General features: G+C 26.2%; 1 protein-coding gene across 1 annotated transcript in view; it reads left to right on the plus strand.

Annotated features, from left to right (window-relative positions):
- The first annotated feature begins 9,923 nt into the window (after positions 1 to 9,923).
- Rab19 (RAS oncogene family member Rab19) overlaps positions 9,924 to 25,052 on the plus strand; it is a 34,075-nt gene continuing 18,946 nt past the window's right edge. The window contains exons 1-2 of the mRNA XM_075359072.1: positions 9,924 to 10,236; positions 20,397 to 20,481. Of these exons, the coding sequence (XP_075215187.1) occupies positions 10,021 to 10,236; positions 20,397 to 20,481 (301 nt within the window). The 5' untranslated portion in view covers positions 9,924 to 10,020. The remainder of the gene's footprint in view (positions 10,237 to 20,396; positions 20,482 to 25,052) is intronic.

A 25,052-nucleotide genomic window follows, 5' to 3' on the forward strand; every position in this document is an offset into this window, starting at 1 on the left:
ACTCACTAATAAAATAATTTAGGTAAAATTTATCATAACAAAAACTTAAATGATAAATTTTTACATAGAGATTTACTTTGCATGAAACACTGTAGAATTTTACATGCAGTTTATAAATTTACAAATAAAGATATATTTTTCTGCTCAATTAAGAAAATTTAGGAAATTAATTATTTTAATAATTAAATTAAGTTTTTTTGTGTTCATAATAAAAAGTTCAATACAGATAATTTAAAATAAGAAGTTATGTCGGTTATATCACAGTATTGAAAGACAATAAGACTGTGCTAGTGGACTGTAGACTTTTTTAATACACTGCAAGCTTTTAATCTGATAAAAAAACCAAAACAGCTGAAATGAAATTTAACAAATAAAATTAATTTATTTAAGAAAGTATCAACTTGATAATAACTAACTGCAGTTTGTGAAGACATCTTTACTAATATAAATTAGATATTCATTATTTTTTTCACTTTTGAGCAGGCATTTATCATTCTTTCTCTGTATTTAATAGTAAATATTTTAATCCAATCTAAAGTAATAGTATATTATAAAAATCATAAGGAATAAAAGTAGCCATGCTATTCCATGGATAATAAAGGAACTGCCCAATCATTTTCTTGTATAGATCTAGATAAACTGTGATAAACTCTGGGCCATTAAATAATAATAGATGAACAGTAAATATATTATGATATAAAGTAAATAAAATAAGTAAACAAATAAAGAATAATAATTTAATTTGGTAATTATTTGTAGACACAGAAAATAGTTATTTTACCATTATTTAAAAACTTATTGATAGAAAGTTTTTTAATTTAATTTAAATAAATAGGAAAGAATATCTTTTAAATGAGTCGATTGTTTAAGAATAAGAAGGAAACATAATACAGTCCCTTCTTGCATACCAAAGTATTATGCTGAATTATACAAAAACAGTTCTGCTGTCTGGTTTGAGGAAAAGGATATTTGTTACCTTTTTTTGTGGCAATTTTTTTTATAGCATTTCACAAATACTGAACAAATCTGGACTATTATTACTTTAATCAGACAACTAAGCTTGTTTATTAGTACCACAAATTTAATATCAGAGGGCAACAAAATTTGATTTGTTTCAGTTTTGAGACTTCATCATTTTTCTCCTAGACACCTTCATAAGCAATTTTTAAAATTTGTTCTTTGGTGGAAATTCCATTGTACTATTTTTATTACATCAGTACAGTTACAGTCCCTTTGTGTGAAAGGTTTAGGAATTATTAGTTAAACAAACTGTTGTTACTCTTGAGACATTAAACAATATTGTTTTCTTTTATAATAATATTAAAGGAAAGAAAATTTTGAAAACAATTTATTGAATGTGGAAGATTTTTCTATAATCATAACCAGAATTCCCAAAATATCATATTATAACAGAAATATCATATTGCAATAGAATGTTAAGGAAAGTGTTAAAAATTATTCTGTATTACTTTATAGAGGAATATCACCAAAAACATTATTCATTACGATTTATGACAAATCAAAAATGCTTGTTGTTTTCAATACAGTTAAGGAACTCATGAGTAGTGGAAACATATATCATTTTTTCCACCATTGAGATCAATATTGGAACAAATTTGGATTATATACTTCATAACTATAATAAAAAATCAGCTGAACTAATTGAAAACTCAAGTTAAAGTCTTCATACTCATGCTTAACAATTTTCCAGTTGAGTATGTACAAGTTTAACAATAGTTATCTAGCAGCATTCAGTGATACTGTAACTTCACTTTTTAACTTTAATGATCTATGAGAACCAGTTTATTTAACATGCTTATGACCAGTCATATTTTAATACACTTCATTTTTCAGTTATTAGGATGCTATTACTTAAGATATTCCAGGTGAAGACAGATTGCAAGGGTTGTTATTTACTGTCTAACAAGGACATTAATTATTATTATTAATTAAATTATATTTATTTAAATGATAAATTAAATTATTTAAATGTAATAAGATATTCATCATATAACTTGATTAAATATTTTTATTTTATTTTAGTACTACAAAATAGAATTGTAATTTGAAAAATATATTAAAAGATTTATTTAATAATAAATAAATAATCCATTGCATTGCATACAAAGCATTTATACCAACATAAAATTGTTAATATCCTTAATTAAACCTGTAGTAAAATTAATGGTTTTAAAGTTTTAAGCCTCAATTAAAATATTAAGTAGGATGGATATGATAGGATTAATCTATATTCAGCCAGTGATAAGATCATTAAGCATAATGTACAAAACATTTTGTACTCAGACAAAAAACATACTTTTTCTTTTTAATTAAAACTGTTTAATAAAAATATATGTATAATAATATAGAGTTTTTTGTGTTAAATATATGTTATATATAATACTGCTTTTAGTTATACAACTTGAAGTAAGTAATTGTATAAAATTGTTTTATAAAAATAAAATTAAAAATGCCAAACACAGTTTAAATATAAACCACCTTCAAATATTGTGAATGTAATATTAATTAGCTCTAATAATATGAAAAGACAAAATTAAAATCAATCAGAAAAATGTATACCTGATACAAGCCAAATCGGCACGAAAAGATGGTTGTGAGTGTTCTTGCAAAGTGAGGGACAAGTCCCACTTTGCAAGAACACTCACAACCATATGCTAACCTAGCCGATATGTCATACACAATTTAATTTTATTCATGTAATTATTTACTCTTAACAGTTGTTATGAGTAATATATCATAAGAAATTAATGATAATAATTAATTAATAATTGTTTTTTTTACAAATAAATAACTAATTTTTATAAATTTATTGCAACTTAGGTGAAAAAGACATTGACTGAAAGGTTAAGAAATTGTAAACTTTACTTTAAACTATATATATTTGTTTGTGCAATGCTGTGCCAGTTGGGCCTATACAACAAACATCTTAATATGTGCTACAAAGGCAAATGAAATATATGTAAAAAAAAAACACCATTATGAACTAGTATTTTGTAAAAATTGCATGATGTTACCAAGTTATAAGAAAATGTTTGATGGACAGTTGAACTAGCAATCTAGAAAACAAATGACTGTGTAATATCTTAGACATTAAGTAAGATAAATTTATAAAGAATTGCAAACGGTTTTTTTAAATTAAAATTAAAATACAGTCTATAAATGTTTTGTTTTCTGTTACGTTGAACTTAGTTTCATTATAAGAATTACAAATTCTTGCCCTAAAACACATTCAAATGTGACTTAGTGATGCGCATTTTTTACCTGTTTTATTTTTCACAAGACACATTATCAGACGTTCACATGAGACCGATGAAAATAATTTATCCACTTTAGAATTAATTTTAATATTAGTATTATTGATACATATTTTTGTGAACTTTTTAAAGTTGATTGTTTAATTGTTTTTATTAAGAAATATTACTGGAATTTTTGATTTTGTTTAAAAAATAGATTTCTGTTAAACATTATACAATTAATCTTAAAAATGCAGTTGAAACTATTTTAACATTTAATTATGTCATATAAAAAAACAAATTAATTACATTGTAAAAACATATAAAAAAAACAAAAAATTATATTAATTGCCATATTTTTAAATAGTGAAGGCATTTATTTATAACTAATCATTTAATAGATTTAATTAATTAAAGAGAACTTGTAATTAATTTAAAATCTTAATTATCCTAAATTTATCTTTAATTGAATCATCATTACACGTTAGTATAAAATGGCACATAAATTATTATTATTGTTATTCCTCTAAATAATACACAATTTATTATTTCCACCAAGCACAATAATGAAACAATTAAATAAACTCATTCTCATAAATTCGCTTCAGACATATCATCTTATGTACAGTGTGTATTAGTTAATATTAGTTTTATATGTAATTTTGTGTATAATAATTTTGAGTATTATAAACTGAATGTTGGTGTAATTAGAAATTTATTTAAAAAAAAAAATAGATTGGTTCATTTATTTAATACCATTTACTGTAATTTATTCCTTTTTTAATTTTCTTGTTATAGGTTTTTTTTTTAAATTATTCCTTTTTATTAATTATATTACATTTTTAGGGTTCTAAATCATGACGTGAAATTTCTCTTTTTTTATGCTGATAAATTTTCTTAAAAAATAATCACATAAAACACATTATTGTAGAAGGTATTCTGTTAAAAAGTACCACAAAAAAGTGACATACATTTTTTTTTAAATTCTATTGGGACTTCTAGACAGCCTTAAATTTCAAACCTAATAGCAGGTAAATTACAGCCTAAGAACCCTATAAAGCTTTAAATTTCCCGAAGCACCTCCAAAGGAGCTAAGTGCAGGGGTTTGAAAAAGGGCTCAAAAGCAAATGCAAATTACTGCCATTGGAATCTACAAAATTAAACTTGCTTACTTATTCATGTGTTTATATTTACGAATGTGCATGCAGAAACAGTGACTTATTTTTTAAAAATTATCAGTATCAATATTATCAATTTAGACAACAGACCTGCTTTCCTGTAACTCTACATAATGTTATTAGAAAGGGTATTTTTCTTCCATTGCCAAATTTTTAATAAATTATTAAACCTCTTAAGAAATCTTTCCACCAATCCATTTAAATTAAATAAAATCAATTATTTTATAGAAGTAATGTTACTTTGTAGATAAATTTCTAAATAAAACTAATTAAACACTTAAAAAATGGAATTTCTGCATCTCCATATGACAAGTACAAGTAAATATGTAGTAAAATAATTTTTATTAACACTTTCTGAATTGTGGTTTATTCTGTTTTTTAATATCTTCATGTATTTACCTTATTTCATGTGATTTTATTTTAAATAATAAATATGGACTTTAATCACATTTATTTTTTATGGTATAATTAACTGTATATATTGCGATGCTGTTCTCATCAAGGTTTTACCACAGTTTCCTTGATCCATTAATCAAATGCTGAGACAGTTCCAATGGAGTACCATTTCTATTTATTCCAGACATGAACTATATAATGTTTTATTATGACCCAATCAGAGTAAAAAATTTGTTTATACTCTGTTAAATTTTCCTTGTAATGAAACAAAAACCAAAATAACACTTGACTATTTTTTCAACTTCAAAACCTCAACTTATGATGTAAAAATACAATGTAAATAAAATATGTGATTAAATTTCAAATTAACATTGCAAGAAGTGTTGTATAAAACAAAGTAGGGATATTTTAGTTTCAATTATTTACGATTGATAGGGTTTATCTCTAATACAAATTAGAGAAAATATTATTCCTGCAACTCTTCACAATATAATAAAATATTGTGAAAATATAAATAAAATATTGTAAATATTTTATAAATAAAATATTGTGTAATCCAGTATTTATCTGTTATGAGTAGGATATTTGAGTGGATGGCAGGAGCTCATTCTTTTCTGACAGAACTGGATTACTATTAGCTTCTTCTAGTATTTTAAACAAGAAAATGTTAAGTATCATTTCTGTTGATGATTCTTTGCCAAATTACCAAATCAGCTGCAACATTTCTTGACAATTGGTAAATTATCTTCACATCTTATACACAAAAGTAATTTGATCACTAATATTATTAATGTGTATATAAAGCAAGTGTGTAAAAAATCATTAATAAATAATTAATGTGTTAATACAAGTAATAAAACATTATTAAAAGTATGCTTATAAACACTTTTTCAATAAAATATTATGTTTATTTTTTATAACTGTAATGTATTCTATGTTTAAAAATGTTGTTGTAAAAACACTTTATCTGTAATTTTTTTTACACTTCAAGGAAAAAACTGTGCATGATATGACAGTTCCTTAACAGCTGTTCTGTTTAGTTCATAAGTTCTTATAACTAGGACATTTAAGTTAGTAAACTTAGAAATCCAACCAACCCCTTCTGAGATACTGTCATCATTCTTCATAATTAATCACAGCTAGTTCATTCTTTCTAATTTGTACAAGTTAGTTTTAAAAATCCCTATAATTGGTACTTCTATTGGAATTAGCAGTTGTGATAGGGAAATATCTATGTGGAACACTACACAAATTTCAAACTTTGCTTTTTGTTTAAAAAAACTTATTAGAGATTTAACATTGTTTAAAGAAATGTTTGTTATGAAACAGCAATGAAGCAAACACAAATGAGTAACATGGGCATGAGATGATCCTGATCTCAAGAGATTGGTCACTATTAGCACAGACATGACTGTTGTGCTAATATGACAAATGACAAAACAATGAACGAGCATTTTCAAAAAAATTGTTTAAAGTAACTAGAAGAAAATCTGTATTTTAAAGAATTAAACAGGAAGTACAATCAACATTTGATTATTACTTGTAATAATGTATCTACAGTAACACAACAAAATCAAAAAATTAAACCAAATTTCAGGAAGTAAAAGCAGTGTTAAGAGAAAAGATATCATCAAGTATTCAAACAAATGTTTTCAATATTTGCTTACTTTTAATACTCTTTTATACTTTGCACAACTAATGCATTAATCCAATGATTGATGCAATTATAAAGAATTGGTCAATTCCAGTTGTAAATATTTTGAGGGTGGAAAGACATGGTTTATAACTGAGTAAGTGTAGTAACATCATCTAAATCTGCTACTTCATTTTAAATTACCAATAAACTTAGATGGTGTTAGGTCAAATAGATTTTGTGGGACAGCTGATGTAAGGATTAGTGAAAAAAAAACAGTTAGTACCTTGAAAATAGGCTGTTTAGTTAACCCACCAACCATCATATGACTTTGCTGATTTATATTATTAAAGAATTAACTGCAGGAATAAGTAAGTATTAGTGAATAATTTTTATTATTATTAGAAATGTTATGTAAATATTTGATGATGTGTTGGTGACCAAATCAGTCGCATTAAATAAGGTAGTTTTGAAAACATCTCAATAGGAAAGAATGAAAGTTTTCTGATGAAAACATATAAAACATGGTAATGTTTTACCATGTTAATGCAAATTACCTTTGTTATTAATAATTTATATGATGACTGTAAAATATGAGAATGTCATAAGAAGTTAAGATTAGAAGGTATAAAGAAAAATCAAAAACCAGGAAACAAGACCATCGTTACTCTATTTTAAAGATGATAACTTTTATTTTAAAAAAAAGTGATTTTTTTAATTTTATGTCAAAAATACAAAAACTGTAACTTGTTATAATTAAAATGAAGGTTTCTTTAAGCCTTTTGCAGTAAGTAAAAATGTTTGTTAAATAAAAATTTGGCATTTTAGTAAAAAACCAAATAGCTTCTTATACTTAAAACGTGCATTTGTTGATAAATTTTCAGTACAGTAATTTTGACTTTTATCAAGTGCATAGCATAAACTGCAGAATAATTTTGTGCAGTATTGTAATTTGGGAGTCACAGTAACTGTTCATTAATAGGGGTTATAATGTGTATACAGCTAAACCACCTGTGACAAATTCAATCCTTCTTTCTTGAGTCTTTAATACATGACATGGCACCTTCAATTAATAAAAAACAGTTTTTAATTTATTTTTTATTAAAAGTTTTTCTAGATTAATAATATCCATGGTCACCACTTGAATAAGATAAATAGGGATAATAACATCATAAAATAACCGATGAAACATAAAATAAAAATTTTGGTCATTTGTGAACAGCTTATCTTTCTAATAATGAATATTTTGAGTAATCAGTAATTCCATTATTGCATTTAAGAAGAGTTGTGTTTAACTTAATGGTATTAAGAGATAATTTGTTTTATACTTTTATTTTAATCTTTTCAACTGTTTGAATCAATATTTACAACAAAAAAAATTCATTTATATGAAGGATCATTCGAATCATAATAAGAAATAGAACATAAAAACTGTTTCAGGTATTTGGGGAAATACTGCAGTGTTAAAAAATTTGTATGTGAAAATGCAACATAAAATGTTTACAATATTTCCTGATTCCAATCAATAAGAAATTTATAAGTTATTGGTTTATTTGAATTTTCTCTTCTACAGTCCAAATCCTTTTTGTAGAGATTGTTCAATTTTCAAGGCATAAAACTAAAATGCTTATCAAATTATCAGCCATGATAATAGGAATTAGATGAATTTATAGTTCTAAGAAAAAATTACTTTCTTACTCATTCAAAGCATTTATTTAAGCCATAAACTGCTTCTGTAGAAATTAATCCAAGGACTTAATTTTAGTCATCAAACTAGAATACTGGCTTAAGGTGACCTACATTAAAAACGCTTTTATCATTGGTTTATTTTTACAGAATTTTTGAAGAAAGATACAGTATTACTTTCAATTGTGTGGTAGGATTGGGGGGTGAAAATGAATTTTCTTTACATTTTGAGGTTTGAGGAGTACGAAAATATGATTCACTTAAAATGTAGTTGTCTTATATCATATATATATTTGTGGCTCAAAAATCTCCCAAACTAAACTACTGGATCAATTTATTTAAATTTAGATATGCTGTAGTAGTGTATCTGAAGTTGTTTGTGAAAATTGTATAAAGATTGATTGAGTCATTCCTGAGTTATGCTCAATTTAAGGTTACTGGATTTGTTTCCCAAGAAAAATAAATATATATGTATATATAATTAAAGATCTAAAAAAAAATTGCTTTATTTTAGACACCAATTTTTACAATAATTGTTCTTGTAAGTTTTTTTACAATAAACAAATTATTGTTATTTATTTTTATGAAAAATCCTTTACACAAGCCTATAAATAAAAGATTTGTGACTCCCAAATACTGTAATTATATAAATTATATAAAACTATAAATTCTTTATGATAAACCAAACAATTGATTTTTACACTTCAAAAGTATTTTCAAATATTTTTGAGGTCATTCTCAGCTGTTAATACTGTAGTTATTCACTATAGCATAACCTAATGATATCGCTGCATACATTTAGTAAGTCATTTATTTATAAAGTGTGAAAGCTACATTATACTTTAACTATGTCTCTCTATCTTCTATACAGAAGTATTATTTCATACATAAAAAACACTTTTGATGGTACACAGTAAATGAACAAACTAGCTTCAGTTCTAATATACTTTTTGATTGTATCTGTCTTTCTTGTTATACATGCAATATATAGTGCATACTGCATAGTCCTATTATCTTTCCTTAACTTACATCTTTTAAGAATTGGAATACATGACAGAAATGAAAATCTTATTACAATCACCCACAATACCCATTATTTTTGCATGAAATAAATAAAAAATATATGATAAGAAAATTATGTAAAATAATCTCTGTGCTGGTTAACGCACAAATATCCAATCCTTTCTATTTTCATAGTTTAGATCGAAATAGTATTCTTATAAAAGATAATGTAGCCTGTATTCTGCAAATTTTGTTATATAAAAGAACACTTCACTCTTGGGTCAGCCATTAAAAAAGTTTAATGAAATGAATTCATAATTCAAGAAAATATCACTCTGGAACAGTGTTTCACATTCTTTTAGAACTTTTACTTGTTTTTTAATTTTTTTAACAGTGGTTAAAAAAATTAGTACATCGCAATCAACTAGTACATATTGTAATCAACGATTCAATTGAAATAACGAACATTATTCAGCAGTCACACCACTACATACAAAATAAAAAGAAACGCTTGTACATAACTGGTTTTGAAAAACCAATTAAATTTTTTTGATTCTTTTATTAATTATGAAAGAAATAAATCATTAAAAATATGAAATTTAATTGTTTTAATTGGTTTTTGTTATTTGATTTTATGAGATAGATTAAATTTTTATTTTTTTATCATTAATAGAAACAATAAATATCATCATTAGTTCAATGGTTTGCCGTTATTCGGTGTATGCAAAACAGTAAATTAAGCGTAGCTTAATCAGCTGTTATTTTGAGGTTTGATTTTAGCTCAATTTTCGATCCGACTGAACTGTAGGTTATGTTGAAATAGTGAGACTTAATTACAGCTTTAATTTTATGTTTTCTGTTGTATTCTGAGATGTATAGGCGTAGTGGTGATGGTTTAGTTAATTCTAACTCAAACGATGATACTTTTGACTTTCTCTTTAAAATTGTTCTAATTGGGGATTGTGGTGCTGGTAAAACTTGCGTTGTTCAAAGATTTAAATCTGGAACATTTGTTGAACGTCATGGAAATACTATAGGTGTTGACTTTTCTATGAAAACTGTTTCAGTTGATGGTAAAAAAGTAAAGGTAATTATGCGATGTAACATTATTAGATATTCCGTTTTTATATTTATTAATTCAATAGATCTTTGGATGGATAGAATTTAGAATATTGGCTTCTGTAATTTTGAAGAAAATTGTTTTGAATTGGAACATACAAATTTTTTGAATTTTGTTAAATTAAATAAAATAAAAAAAATAGCTATCAGTTCAATAATAAAATTTAATTAATTGAGTTTATTTTTGTTTATGAGAACATATGCTGCCCAGTATGAAAGTTCTATAATTTCACTGCAAGATTATTAAAATTTTGTTATGTGACTTTGTAAATTACTTTCTAGGTAATTGTAATTTCAATATTCATTAATATTGATCTTCAGTTGATATTATACTGAATTTTTGTAATAAAACTGTTTAAGTAATGTATGTATCAACTATTGTTGTTATTTATAACATGCCTTATTTATAAATTAAGACTAAAAATAGATCTTCTCTGAGTTATGATGATTAAAATTGGACTGAATGGTACTCTTTATAAACTAATTAATTGCTGACAGAAGCTTTTATCTCTGAAATGTTGACATGCAACTTTTGTAGAAAACTGGTGATTAGTGGTCCCTGGGACCATAAATAATTTGTTTTATCCATTAAATTCTTCCAGCTACTAACATGACTATTAAATTTATTTTTATTAGGATTATGCTAATTTTTTACCCATATTTTACACAATATTAAATTTAATTTGCCACATTTGCTTTCAAATACGTGAAAGTTGAGCTTCTAAAAGATTTTATGAGAGATAATTATTCGGTTCTTTCAACATATTTATTACACATTTGTGAGCTGTACATTAAACAAATATGTTTGTCTTGATGAGCCATTAATATAAAACATCATTAATAGAATTTATTTTTTTTTATATAAAATAACAAAAATTTTGATTAACCTTTAAATATTTGTTTTTAGTTCATAAAAATTTGCTAATTAAGAAGTTTAAGTCATTTTTATAATAAAATTTTAAATCTTGTTAAAATTCTTACTTACCTTTTAATTTATGAAGTATCATTATAAGTTTGTATTGATGTTAAGTCTCAATTCTATTGTAATAATTTTGTCAAGGTTAAATTTTTAGATTAAAAACTATTCTAATTATTTAAAACATTATTTTCAGTTTAGTTATTAAAAAAAATTATAACCGCTGTAAAAAGTTTTGTTTTGTATAATAGACTTAGTTTCAATTTTTTTTTCTTAATTTTGTATTTTCTGAAAATTTTTGTTATTTCTTCCCTTCTCTTATTTTTTAACCATTTTACTAATGAATATTCATAACACTTACATTAAAATATTTTCATTTTGTAAATAATTATAAGTTTAGTTCTCTCTATATAATAAATATCAAATAAAACTTAACCTAACACCATTTTCATTTCACATTCTTTATAGAATTAGTACAGATGTTTTATATACATCCTTTTGATATTTTGAACTTGATTTTTGATAGGTTGTTTTCTTGTTTTTCTTTGTCAGAAGAGAACAGATCTTTCATCTCATAATAATTTATCATGTAACTAGTGATCAGCACTCTCTACGTCTTATTCCTGATAGTGCTGGAAACATTTTATTTCTGTGAATAATTTTAACATATCTTTTTTACAGTATCTATGCTCTTTCTTATATTGTTATCATATAAAATACTTTTTGGCTCATCTTGTGTGTTTGATAAATTGCAAATTTGGCTATGATAATTTTAATTACAATTACTAAATGTATTATTATTTTATTCTAATACTAATAGACGTTATTTAAAAAAAAAAAAAAACAATAATTAAAATAAAGTTGTATAAATATATTTTACTTCCTTTAAGATAATGCTTATTTGCCAAAATTTTATAAAATATTTTTACCAAAATTAAATAAACACTAAGTGTTTAACTTTAGTAAAGTTGTAAATTTAATTTCAATAAATCCTTATGAAAAGTAGATAATAACATCTTTCCATTATAATAATTTTTCTGCATAATTTATTTTAGTAAACATTTTATTGTAGTTATTTAAAAGAAAATAATAATGATTTTTCAGTGGAAAAATCAATTCTTAATGCGTTTCTTTCCAAAAATGGACTACATATTGCATTTCTATTGCTGCCCCTTTCCTTTACCTTTCCACATTACCTTTTCATTTCTCATTATTCTTTTTAACTAAGTTCTTTGCCAAATATGACTTTAAATATATAATTTCTGAATGCGCAAAGTTGAGGAGGATGAAATGGGAGAAACAATAGTGAGATCTGAATTGAAGAGAGCATTAAAAGATTTAAATGGCAGAAAGGCTCCTGGAATAGACGGAATACCTGTAGAATTACTGCGCAGTGCAGGTGAGGAAGCGATTGATAGATTATACAAACTGGTATGTAATATTTATGAAAAAGGGCAATTTCCATCAGACTTCAATAAAAGTGTTATAGTCATGATGCCAAAGAAAGCAGGGGCAGATAAATGTGAAAAATACAGAACAATTAGTTTAACTAGTCATGCATAAAAAATCTTAACTAGAATTCTATACAGAAGAATTGAGAGGAGAGTGGAAGAAGTGTTAGAAGACCAATTTGGTTTCAGGAAAAGTATAGGGACAAGGGAAGCAATTTTAGGCCTCAGATTAATAGTAGAAGGAAGATTAAAGAAAAACAAACCAACATACTTGGCGTTTATAGACCTAGAAAAGGCATTCGATAACGTAGACTGGAATAAAATTTTCTGCATTTTAAAAAAATTAGGGTTCAAATACAGAGATAGAAGAACAATTGCTAACATGTACAGGAACCAAACAGCAACAGTAATAATTGAAGAACATAAGAAAGAAGCCGTAATAAGAAAGTGAGTCCGACAAGGATGTTCCCTATCTCCGTTACTTCTTAATCTTTACATGGAACTAGCAGTTAATGATGTTAAAGAACAATTTAGATTCGGAGTAACAGTACAAGGTGAAAAGATAAAGATGCTACGATTTGCTGATGATATAGTAATTCTAGCCGAGAGTAAAAAGGATTTAGAAGAAACAATGAATGACATAGATGAAGTCCTACGCAAGAACTATCGCATGAAAATAAACAAGAACAAAAGTAATGAAATGTAGTAGAAATAGCAAAGATGGACCACTGAATGTGAAAATAGGAGGAGAAAAGATTATGGAGGTAGAAGAATTTCGTTATTTGGGAAGTAGAATTATTAAAGTTGGACGAAGCAGGAGCGATATTTAATGCTGAATAGCACAAGCGAAACGAGCCTTCAGTAAGAAATATAATTTGTTTACATCAAAAATTAATTTAAATGTCAGGAAAAGATTTTTGAAAGTATATGTTTGGAGTGTTACTTTATATGGAAGTGAAACTTGGATGATCGGAGTATCTGAGAAGAAAAGATTAGAACCTTTTGAATTGTGGTACTATAGGAGAATGTTAAAAATCAGATGGGTGGATAAAGTGACAAATGAAGAGGTATTGCGGCAAATAGATGAAGAAAGAAGCATTTGGAAAAATATAGTTAAAAGAAGAGACAGACTTATAGGCCACATACTAAGGCATCCTGGAATAGTCGCTTTAATATTGGAAGGACAGGTAGAAGGAAAAAATTGTGTAGGCAGGCCACGTCTGGAATATGTAAAACAAATTGTTAGGGATGTAGGATGTAGAGTGTATACTGAAATGAAACGATTAGCACTAGATAGGGAATCTTGGAGACCTGCTTCAAACCAGTGAAATGACTGAAGACAAGAAAAAAAAAGAATGCACAATGCATAAACCAAGAAGTAAATGTATATTTTTTATTTGGAACTAACTAGTAGAATTATTTACCCCCCCCCCCGCCCATTTTCATGTTTTGTTTTGTAACATATGCTAATTCTATTGATATATAATAGTTATTCTTATTAGAATATTTTACTTGGTGCTAGATTTGCAAGTCTACTAACAACTCAGTTCAACGATGCCTTTCTTGATTAAGCCCAGTTTAATCCAAATTTATGCCATTATAAATGTATGATATATTTTAAATCTTCAAATTATAAATCTGTTTGAAACCATATTTTGTTTGTTTTGGAAGGCTGAACGTTTTAAAATTATAACATCCATTAAAAAGCACCAACATCTCATTTTCAGTTACATTATTTCCTATAAAGTATCCCCACTACGAGTTTTGAACATGTTATATAGATCACAAACAGCAGTACAAGGTTCATTCAGTTTCTTTAGCTTATTCTCATCAGGAATATCAAACCTAATTACTAGCAAAATAGTAAACTTTTTAGATTAGATTGAATCTTGAAAGTATCTTAATTTGCACCACTAATGTTGTATATAATCTATTTAGCTAATACAGCTGTGTATATAAGTAAACCAAGTTAGACACTCATTTCTGTTATATTTTAGCCCATTATGTAGCCCTTCCATTTTAACATCAAATTTTTCTCATAATTAGAATTTTTCTTAACATTTTCTATTTTATTATTTTGTGTCTTTATTAATTTAATCACTTGATCACTAAATATTGTATTTCAAGCATTCTTTGGCTCAAACTTTAAATCTTTTCATTCTAATCTCTTCAAACAAAGAATTAAGATATTTTAAGCTGAATTTTTGGTTATAATGAGCTTAGTAGAACATTGCCTGTGATTCCTTCTGTTGAAATAGTTCTATTCAATACTTTTTCATTTTTAAAATCACTGTTACACAAAGCAGGTAGTTAATGTACTTAACTTTGTTGATGTAACCAATATCAGAAAAGGTAGTATCACTTCCTTGTAAAAATAATTTTTTTAATCCATTAATATATTTACTTATATGAAAATGTTTGGTGATTTTATAGCCTTTATTTTTTGCTGTTATTTCCTTAGTTATAATTGTTTTTGAATAATTATTTAAAAGAAAAGAATTGTTAGTTATTTATAAGGCAGGATGCATCAGTGTTTTAAAAAGATATTTGAATTAAGGAGATGAGTGGAAAATAATGTGACATTTTGAATTCAACAATCTAATAAATGTAGAAGATATTGTTGCGCTTCTAAAGGATTCACTGTCTTGGACATTTGAAAGATAGTATACTGATGGATTATCTAAAATAATCGTCCAGGAAGTGGTTATTTAACAGAAGAAGGATGCATCAGATCAAGAAAATTTGGTTAGGTAAAGGGAAGGAGGATTTAATTATGTAATTGAGAAGAGGAGTGGTGCAGAGTTGTCTCCATCATTGGGGTTTAAAGAATAGTGTAGATAACTATTATAGAGGAGAAAAAGACTAATAAAGAGCTGTAGTACCAACCACAGAAAAAGAAAAATTTGTTGTTTTTTTTTGTAAAGAAAAAATTAAATTTTATTTAGTGTAGTTTGATGTTAGTTTTAAATTTCTATAGATTACCTTCATGCCTGTGTAAGATCTTTATGTGAGTCCTTATGAACAAAATTAATGGTAATTGGCATAGTGAAATATTTTAAGTAAATAGAAGTAGAATTTTTTATCTTATTTGTAGAATCTGAATTTTCACTTCAGATATAATTGAAGTTTAACTGTAATTCTGTAAGTCTAACTGATTGAAGTCATTAATATAAAAATTTATTTTGAAATAGTTGAATATAAATACACTTTTTAATAAACTTATTTGAAGAAAGAAACTCAATCAGAGAAAATCAATTGCTTCATCAAAACATTGAGCATCTCGAACTGGTCCCCGACTAGCCGCTGAATAGGAAGCCAATTATGCCTTTTAAAAACTTGCCTAGATTTATACTCCGTCATATCCAGTATCTCCGTAGACTTTATGACAATTTTCAGCCCCAGTCTATTAATTTGGACACTCATTTTATCAACCACTAAGATTCAGCTTACTCAGTAATCTTTTTCAAGGCTTCTAATACTCAAGGTGTCTTTTGCTGTTCAGTGACACTAGGTATCAAATCAAGAACCATTTGAATGAACAATGTAATATCAGTACCATTGCACTGTTATGTGCTCTGCTCACCCTAAAGCTTTATCCCAAGCTTAAGCCTTTAAGGTGTATTTTTGTTGATTTTAGTTACTTTGCAGTTTGCTTTAATAATTATAAAATGATATTTTTCAGAAAAAAGTAACTTAGTTTATGCTTGTTAGTAATAAATACATTATGTAATTATGTATTTCTTTCCTGCTACTTTTAGAGAAAAAGTGAAATTTTCTTTATCGTAATGATTTTTTTTTAAGCACCTAGTCTCATTAGTACCTAAAAACACCCACTCCCATTTGTATTTTTTACAAAAAAATAAAATCATTTAAATTATACAAATTATTTTTATAATACATTTTGTAATATAATGAACATTTAAAACCTTTTAAGTTAAAATATATAGAGAAAAATAAACAGTATAAAGTGCTAAATGAAGCTCTTAATTAAAAAAAATATAAACTTAAAAAGAATAAATAATGCAACGAGGCCTGCTTGCTTGAAAAATACTTAATTATATTGAAAATTATATACCAAATATAGTTGCTTTTAAGCGCAGCACTGATATGTGACTGAATAAAGGAATCTTAAATACATTAAACAATACTTCAACATGATTAGAAAAGATGATGACTCATTTGTTTGTTGCACATTTATAAAAAAAAATATTAACACATAATTTTAACAACCAAAGAGTAAAAGTAATAAAAAAATAAATAAAGACTGAGCAAGTATAGCGCTCGCTAGCCAGCATATAACAATTTACCTAGCAATGAAACTATATTTTGATTTTTGGTTTGTGAAAATCAGTTTAGTAGTCTCAAGAAACAGTTGTGGGATAACCCATCATGTTTGATATTTTAATTATGCTTAAAAAGGTAAATCAATAAAGGAAATGTTATAAATCTGTTTTATTCTGTAAATTATTTATTTAAAAAAAGGTAAATAAATTTCATTTTATTTTTTAATTATAAAAATGGGTTATCATGCTATTACATTTACAAACTGTGCTACATTTACAAATTAATATTGAATACCCTCTATACATTCAGTAGTGCCTTAGTCTCTTTTGTTGAGTATAAGAATTACATTCACAAAATAACAGAGCTAAACACAGTAACTAAAAATTCATTTCGATTAACATAATAATAGCAGAAATTAGGAAAACATTTTATTGCATTCTAAGCTCAGTTGACCTACATTGTCAGCGAAGTATTATTTGTATATTAAACACTGAAAATATAAGCTGTAATGTCTGATAGTATTAATATAGAATAGTATTTAGCAGGATTCAGTTATTCTATAATAGTTCATTTTTAAGGTTTCTGTGTTGAAAAAATAGAAACTACTCTCCACCGAAATCTGCTTAAAATCTAAAACTTATATTAATTACTTTAATGTCAACCTTTTTACTTATAATGTCATCCTCTGGTGGATATATATGTAGCAGATTTAATCCTTAATTGATTTGATAACCCATTTTATTAACTTTGGATTATTTTATTCACACAGGGTTGGAGCTTCCCTCCACCACTTCCTAAAGTTCATTTGAACTTAAAAACCCTTAATCAGAATTCCAGTTAAGCTTCAGGAATTCCTGATCAGTAATTATATAATAATTCATTGTACAAGGTGAATTCCATATTTTTTAATAACAGAAAAAATTCTATTACAATATTCAATTTTTTATTTTATTATTTTTTTCCTGCATTGACCTTGGTTGGTAGATGAATTTGCATATCATACATACATTATTGATGAGATAACACAAATGCAAATGTTATTGTTTGCATTATTATTTAAAGTAGCGTAGTCTGTTTAACATTTGAGCATTTCTATTAATAGTTACATTTTGAATAGAATTTGAGTTACCAGTGTTGGGATGAATTTATATAATTCTGTTGTTGACCTATTTATCTGTGTACTTGTTATAAAAAAGAAAATATTGTTTTAAATATTAAACAATGCAACCAAATATTTCATGTAATTAAAATCAAATGGATGGATACCAGTAACTTTAAAACATAATTTGTCAACTTCAAAAAGTTAAGCTTTAACAAAATATATATTTTTTCTCTTATTTTGAAGTTGTTTTTATTATTATTTTTAATTATTTTGTATATAATTGTTTAATTTAATTTTTACTTGAAATGTAAGTAGAGTTGTTATTAAAAAGCCTGTTAGAAAGAAACACAAAAGATGAAAAATCTGCATCTTAATAAAAATAAGAAAAAGAATCCAAAAGATGACATGATTTAACTACTGTTGAGCATGAGCTTAGACAGTGTGGAATGTGTGAATGTGCGCAGTTTTTTCCTGAGATTTAAAATTAATTACCATGAAGTTTTGCAATAAAATTCTTTACTATAATTTTTTCAGGCAGTATATCAATCCAGTACTAAGTAAATCCAAATAATCTGTGTTACCATGTAATTTTTGGTTTAAAAAACCTTTAAGTGATGTTAAATGAAAGAAGCTGCTATGATGCCACCAAACTTCTATACAAAGTAAACATGTCATCAAGGGTGGGCTGTTTGACCATGAATTTCACCTGAAGATGTACATACATGAATTGATAACCTTCTTTTTCATGAAGTTGTTTTAAAAACAGTCAATAGATTTATGAAAGTGTTATTTCTAAGGATGTTTTAAGTTTTTCATAATACTTATGATGATATTAATTTTTGATGACCTAAAAAATATACTTTAGTAAAATGGTAATGAATCTCACTACTCAATGTTTTTATCAAATCTTTAACCCAACTGATTTTTTTTTTCAATTTTAGTAGAAACAAATTACTTATTATTCAAGCTACCATACTAGATTTCATTTTGCACTCATAAATTAAGCAATTGTGTGTTATATAGTAAAAATTGATACTAACCTACATGCATAAGTATGCAATTTAACGTCAAAGATTTTATTGTTTTTTAATTCATAGCATCTCAAAATGCTGATAGATTATATTACAATAATAAATATTCCATATATAAGTTACTTAAACAATATTATTAAGTATTGCTATCCTGTAGCTTACTATTTTCAAATTTCAAATAATCTTTTTAACTCTTCCATTTCCTTGTGGAAACAGTTTTACAGTTTTGTGGCAATTTTTGTCTGCAGAATTTTTATGTATTCATTTTTTTTCAAAATCCAGTAACTAATGAACTGCAGTCCGATTTTGTAAACATTAGATCTTAGCATAATTTTTTTTTTCTTTTATATTCGATGCCTTTCTAATAAATGTAACTCTTTGCCTTTGAAATAAATGAATTTAAAAAAAAAAATGTAGGTGTTTGTTTTTTAATTTTATGACAATGTTGTTTTTTATAGTTAGGATTTTCTGTATAACTGGAAGCAGCAGGTAGTGTAGAGTTAATTTTCACATCTTTTTTTTACCCTAGTAACCATTAGTGATAGTCTAATTTTATTTCTACGGCCACCTCATGTTGCTCTATCTTTGAGTTGAAAAAAAAAACAGTTTCATTAAAATATTTTAGAGTAAATACCACACTAAAAAGTTGTTTATCACAGTCATACTCCCATTTCCTTCAAAAAAAAAAAATTGTTTTGGAATGTTTCCTTTGAGTTACATTTCAGTATTTTATTGATAGAAAGTGGAAAAATGTAATTTATAACAAAACAATGATTAGATTTTTGTAAAAACGTCATCTAATACACACCAACCAATAAATAAACAAAAAATGCAACCTTGATTTACCCTGAGAAAGTGGAGTGCAGATATTGAAATGCAGTTAAGCAGTTTAGTCACCAGCAGAAAAAAATGTGTGTAATTCACCTGTTACTGCAGTACTTTTATTTTTATGATTTTATTTACTTTTGTTTATTGTTTTGTTACAGTTGTCAGAGCAATCAAAACATTTTTAATATAAAATCATTTACTGCTGTTGTCAGTTAAGTTTGTTGTGTTTGTCTTTTATTTATTACTTTTTCAAAAATATATTAGCAAAAGAATGAAAAGTGTTCATTTTTAGATTAAATTTTGTTAAGCAATGTTGTTATCATTGCTATTCATAAATAACAATGTAACTATTTAACCATTAGATGCAAAGTAATTCACATACATTATTAAACAACCATTCTTCTCATGCTCTGCTATTCAATAAAAAATTGATTTAGAAAAAGTTATATGTTTTGTTTAAATTATTTTTTGTAAATTTAAACGTAATAAAATTTTGTTTTTATTCTTTCCATACAGTTACAAATTTGGGATACAGCTGGACAGGAAAGATTTCGTACTATTACTCAAAGTTATTATAGATCAGCAAATGGTGTTATTATAGGTAAAGTTATATACTTTATAGTTCATTTAAAAAATAATTATCGTATTATTCATGCTTTGGTGTATGTATTAATTAATAAGGTTGATTTTATGTTACAAAGTGAACAGCACTTGATTAGCTCTTCTTGTTAATACAGATTACACTCAAGATACTTGTTATCCTTTATGGGTCGTAAGCAATATGTTTTGCTGAATAAAGCGTTATGAACCTTTTAATGAATAAATAATATCAACAATTTCTTGGCAAGGTAGAAGTGTGGAGATGTTGTTATGAAGAGGTTGGATATCTTTTACCCCAGTTTGATCAACCAATAACGCTACCAACTGAATGAAATTAAATAATTCAAAAGCATTATCTCTGTTTGTTGTTCAGGAAGAAGAAGAATTTACATAAGTTGGTCCAACATTTAAGATTCACATTGTTACCTCCATATACATTCTAGAAACAATATTCCATTGTAATTGAAGTGATCTTCAAAGAAATGAGCACTTCCATCTGTAACAAACCTGATAATCTGGTAACTACAATCTACCCACTGTCCATGAATTAGACCATTATATATCAGAGTCAAATTGTACAGTGTGCATTTGTCTGTAAATTTGAAAAATTATTTTTACCATTATTTTTATTTTATAATTATTTATTTTTTTGAAAATTTTTATATAAAATTATATTGTGATGAACTATTAAATTGACAAGAGACTAATTTCAGTTTTGTAATCTGAAATAAAACATTTTTTTTTTCATACATAGAATGAACTTTTATAAGTTATATATTTTCCATTTTGTCCAATAACCTTTTGCCATATTTCTGGCTATTTCATGATTCCAGGCTTATAGAATTTATGGTTCTTAGCAAAAAACTGGACCAAATGCGATTTCAGGTAATCATCATTAGTGAAAGTTTTACTGTTAAAAAAGTTTTGCAAACTTTGAAATAAATGGTAATCTGATGGTGTAAGATCAGGGTTATATGGTGGCTGAGACATCACTTCCCAATCAAGTTTCAGTAATTTCCACGAGTTACCAAAGATGTGTGAGGCCTTGTATTATCTTGGTGGAACATGATTCCTTTGCAGTTTAGTAATTCTGGTCACTTTTCTGTGATTGCTTGTAACATCTGAATTGATCATTTGGTTCATTTACAGCAGCTCAAAATACACATCTTACCTTTAAATTGACAGCATGATCTCTTTTTGATGCAGTTCAGCTTTCACTGTAGCTTGGTCTGGTTCATCATACTTGGATCATGATCACTTTTTGATTGTTGTTATTGTAGACAATCCATTTTTATCACCGATGATGATTGATTTCAAAAAATAGTCGACTTCATTGTGATTGAGATGCATATCACAAATGTTGATTTGTTGTATGAAATAAAGCTCTTTGAATTCATGTGGAACCCAAAGATGAAGCGTCTTAATGAGTCAAGGACATGTAATGTGGTTTTCAATTGTTGTGTGCAATACATTTAACCTCTTTGCAATCCTCACCTAGTTATATGATGATCTGATTCAATTACGGCTTTGATTTGGTCTTCATCAACTTCAGTAGGTCAACCAGAATGTTGGTCATCTTTGAGTGAAAAATTTCCAGAATGGAATTTTTTAAATTCTGTTAGGCAATCAACACCATAAAGTTCACATATTTCTTTGTGAGCCTTCAGCAACTTTCTTACCTTTACTGAGATAAAAAAAGTAAAATATGTCAAAAATGTTTGTTTTTGTCCTCCATGTTAAAATTTACTATAAACTAACTGGTGCAAACAAAATTACGTGCAAGTTGTGAAAACCAAAATTCCTTTCTTCCCAGTCTCAAAATCAAAGGATCCCTGCAGAACTGGCCAAAGAACAGATCTTTATATACCCTGAAAATTTTCTCCTATTAAGACAATGTGTTAAACCAAAAATTGTATTCTTCATGCATAATGATAAATTCATATGCATTCTTTGTTTGTGTATATTGTAGACTTGTAATTTTTTAATGATGTATTGGCTTATTAATTTTATTTAAGTATATTTAAACATTTACACAAATTCTGTTATGAATAAAAAAAAATTTTAATTTTGCCTAGTCTAAGCAAGGAACTGCTGCTTCAATTTTGTAAGAGCAGGTGTTGAGGAGACAGTATCTCATAAAATCCTCTTAATTTCATTAAATCATGCTGTATTGGTTATTATAAAGAAGTAAGGGTTAGTTTTACTTTTATATATATATATATATATGTGATGAACCAAAGGTGCCTGGGATATGTAGAACTACAAGAAAAACATGTAACCTTTAAATGGAGAACATTCAATGTTTTTTTTATAGGATTTAAAATATGCCATGCATATTTCTTTTAAAAAGAAAATAATTTTTCAATATTTATCAAACTTAAATTTTATTTAACACCAAATCTCACTTTTACTGCATTTCTGTGTAGAAAAAAAAATTCAAAACCATTACATTGTACATTTATTTTGTAAACCTATCCATGTTTGATCTATGCCCTATGAAATTTCAGAAAATTGATCATTTATTTAAATTTCAAAGAATGCTTTTATTTACTTTTTATCTTCAATATGGAGTAAAACTATAATCTGTAGATAAATCGTTTCAAGTGAAATAATAGAAAAATTAGCTCATTACTTCTAGGACTTACATTAAAACTGTGAATTGGATTACATTATGCCCATTATGTAAGAAAGTGATGTGTGAGAATATTGACTGAAAATTCTACATATTCAGAGTTGTGGAGTAACTTTTCACTTATTTGTAGCATTTTACCAGTTTTCATTTACTTATGTTTTTCTTAGTATATATTTACATACTCTGTCCTCTATGTAATATTTTTTTTGTCCTTATCATATTAGAAAAAACAGAAGATATGATTAATAGCATTATAGAAGTAAGTCTTTCCAATTTTTTAATAACTAAAATGTTAATGTAAAATAGTTTACCAACACAAATAAAAAGAATTGTCTCTGAGTTATATATATTTTCTTTTAATTACATAATAATTCTGATTAAACTCAGTGGAGTTGAATTTCAAATTTCATTTAGTCAGTTAAAAACTATATAGAAAGATAAAAAATTAATTTTCTTATAATTCTTCCAAAGTTTAAGCAAGAATAATTTCTTAAGATATAACAGTTATATTTTTGTACGTTCAGGGAATTCAAGTTAAAGATATCCACCACCATTGGGATCTCTAAAAAATTATAAGAGATATTGCAAGAAATTGAAATGTTTATTAATATTATTTTATTATTTTTTTTAATTAACATAAATTAATTGTTGAAATAATTTAGGTCTAAAGTATTTGTTTATATAAACAAATAAAAACTGAACAGCATTATAGCGTAACATTGTTTTTTTAACAGAATCATTTTTACATAAAATTCTCATGAAAATTTGTTTTGAAGTTATATAAAATATCGGAGATCAGACTATAGAAATAGAAACATGTTATAAAAGAGAGTTATTTAAAAGAAATTAAGAACTGAAAAAATGGAAAACTAGATCATTTTGGGGGAAGAAATCTTTAAAAACATAGAAAATTAATTAGTAATTATTTTAATGATTTTGTTTCCATTATACTAAATATTTAGCAATAATTACAAAAATAAAAGTGATAAAAAATCTTAAGAGTAAGAAAAAATTACAGTAAAAGAGATTTTTTTCATAGATGATACTTTCAATAATTAATAATTGGACAAATACGGTAGATTTTAGAGCGAGGGTGGACTGTACTTTTGTTGTTAGATGATGATTATAATAAAATAAAACAATGCCTTGTTGTTCTTGATGAATCGTTGTTTAATTTCTTTTTACACATAAATTTACTTGAACATTATCAAGTAACACTAAGCCTAAGCGTCCATCCGGACTGAAATGAAAAACATGACCATACTGTACGGGATTCTAACTTCGAATGAAGGTCACCTGGACCATCATAACCGCTCCTCACAGTATTCTGATGTAGAACGATCGTATGATCCTAGCTTGGCGGCGAGCTCTAGTACCCGCTAGATAGCAGCACTCTATGGCTAGAAGTGGGACGTAACACACCGCCTGCCAATAATAATTCTATAATGCATCACAACACAAAACTTGATACAAATGAATAATATATAGAATAATTACATAAACTTTTAAGGTTGAAAATTAAAGTTATCTCAACAATCTAATTTTGATGCAAGCAAGGATTGTAAACAAATAAATTAGAAATAACAATTACATTAAGATGACATTAAACAAACATCATGATTACATTCTGAATGACTCAGATCATTGCAATCATTTAAATTTGGAAGAACAATCAATTTGTTAATAGTTCTTTCTATTATGGTATTATTGGTTTTCACACCAACTAATCTAACTAGTCCATCGTTACCTGGATACACTTCAACAATTCCTAATTTCCACATCAGTGGAGGAAGATTACTTTCTTTAATTATAACTACATTGCCAACACAAATGTTATTATTTGAAATTTTACTCTTGTTTCTCTGCTACAAGGAATGTAAGTAGTCATTAGACCATGTTTTCCAAAAATCTTTTAATATTTTTTTGTATAAGCTGCCACC

Source organism: Lycorma delicatula, chromosome 3, assembly GCF_047948215.1.
Source record: "Lycorma delicatula isolate Av1 chromosome 3, ASM4794821v1, whole genome shotgun sequence".
NCBI classification, from domain to species: Eukaryota; Metazoa; Arthropoda; class Insecta; order Hemiptera; family Fulgoridae; genus Lycorma; species Lycorma delicatula.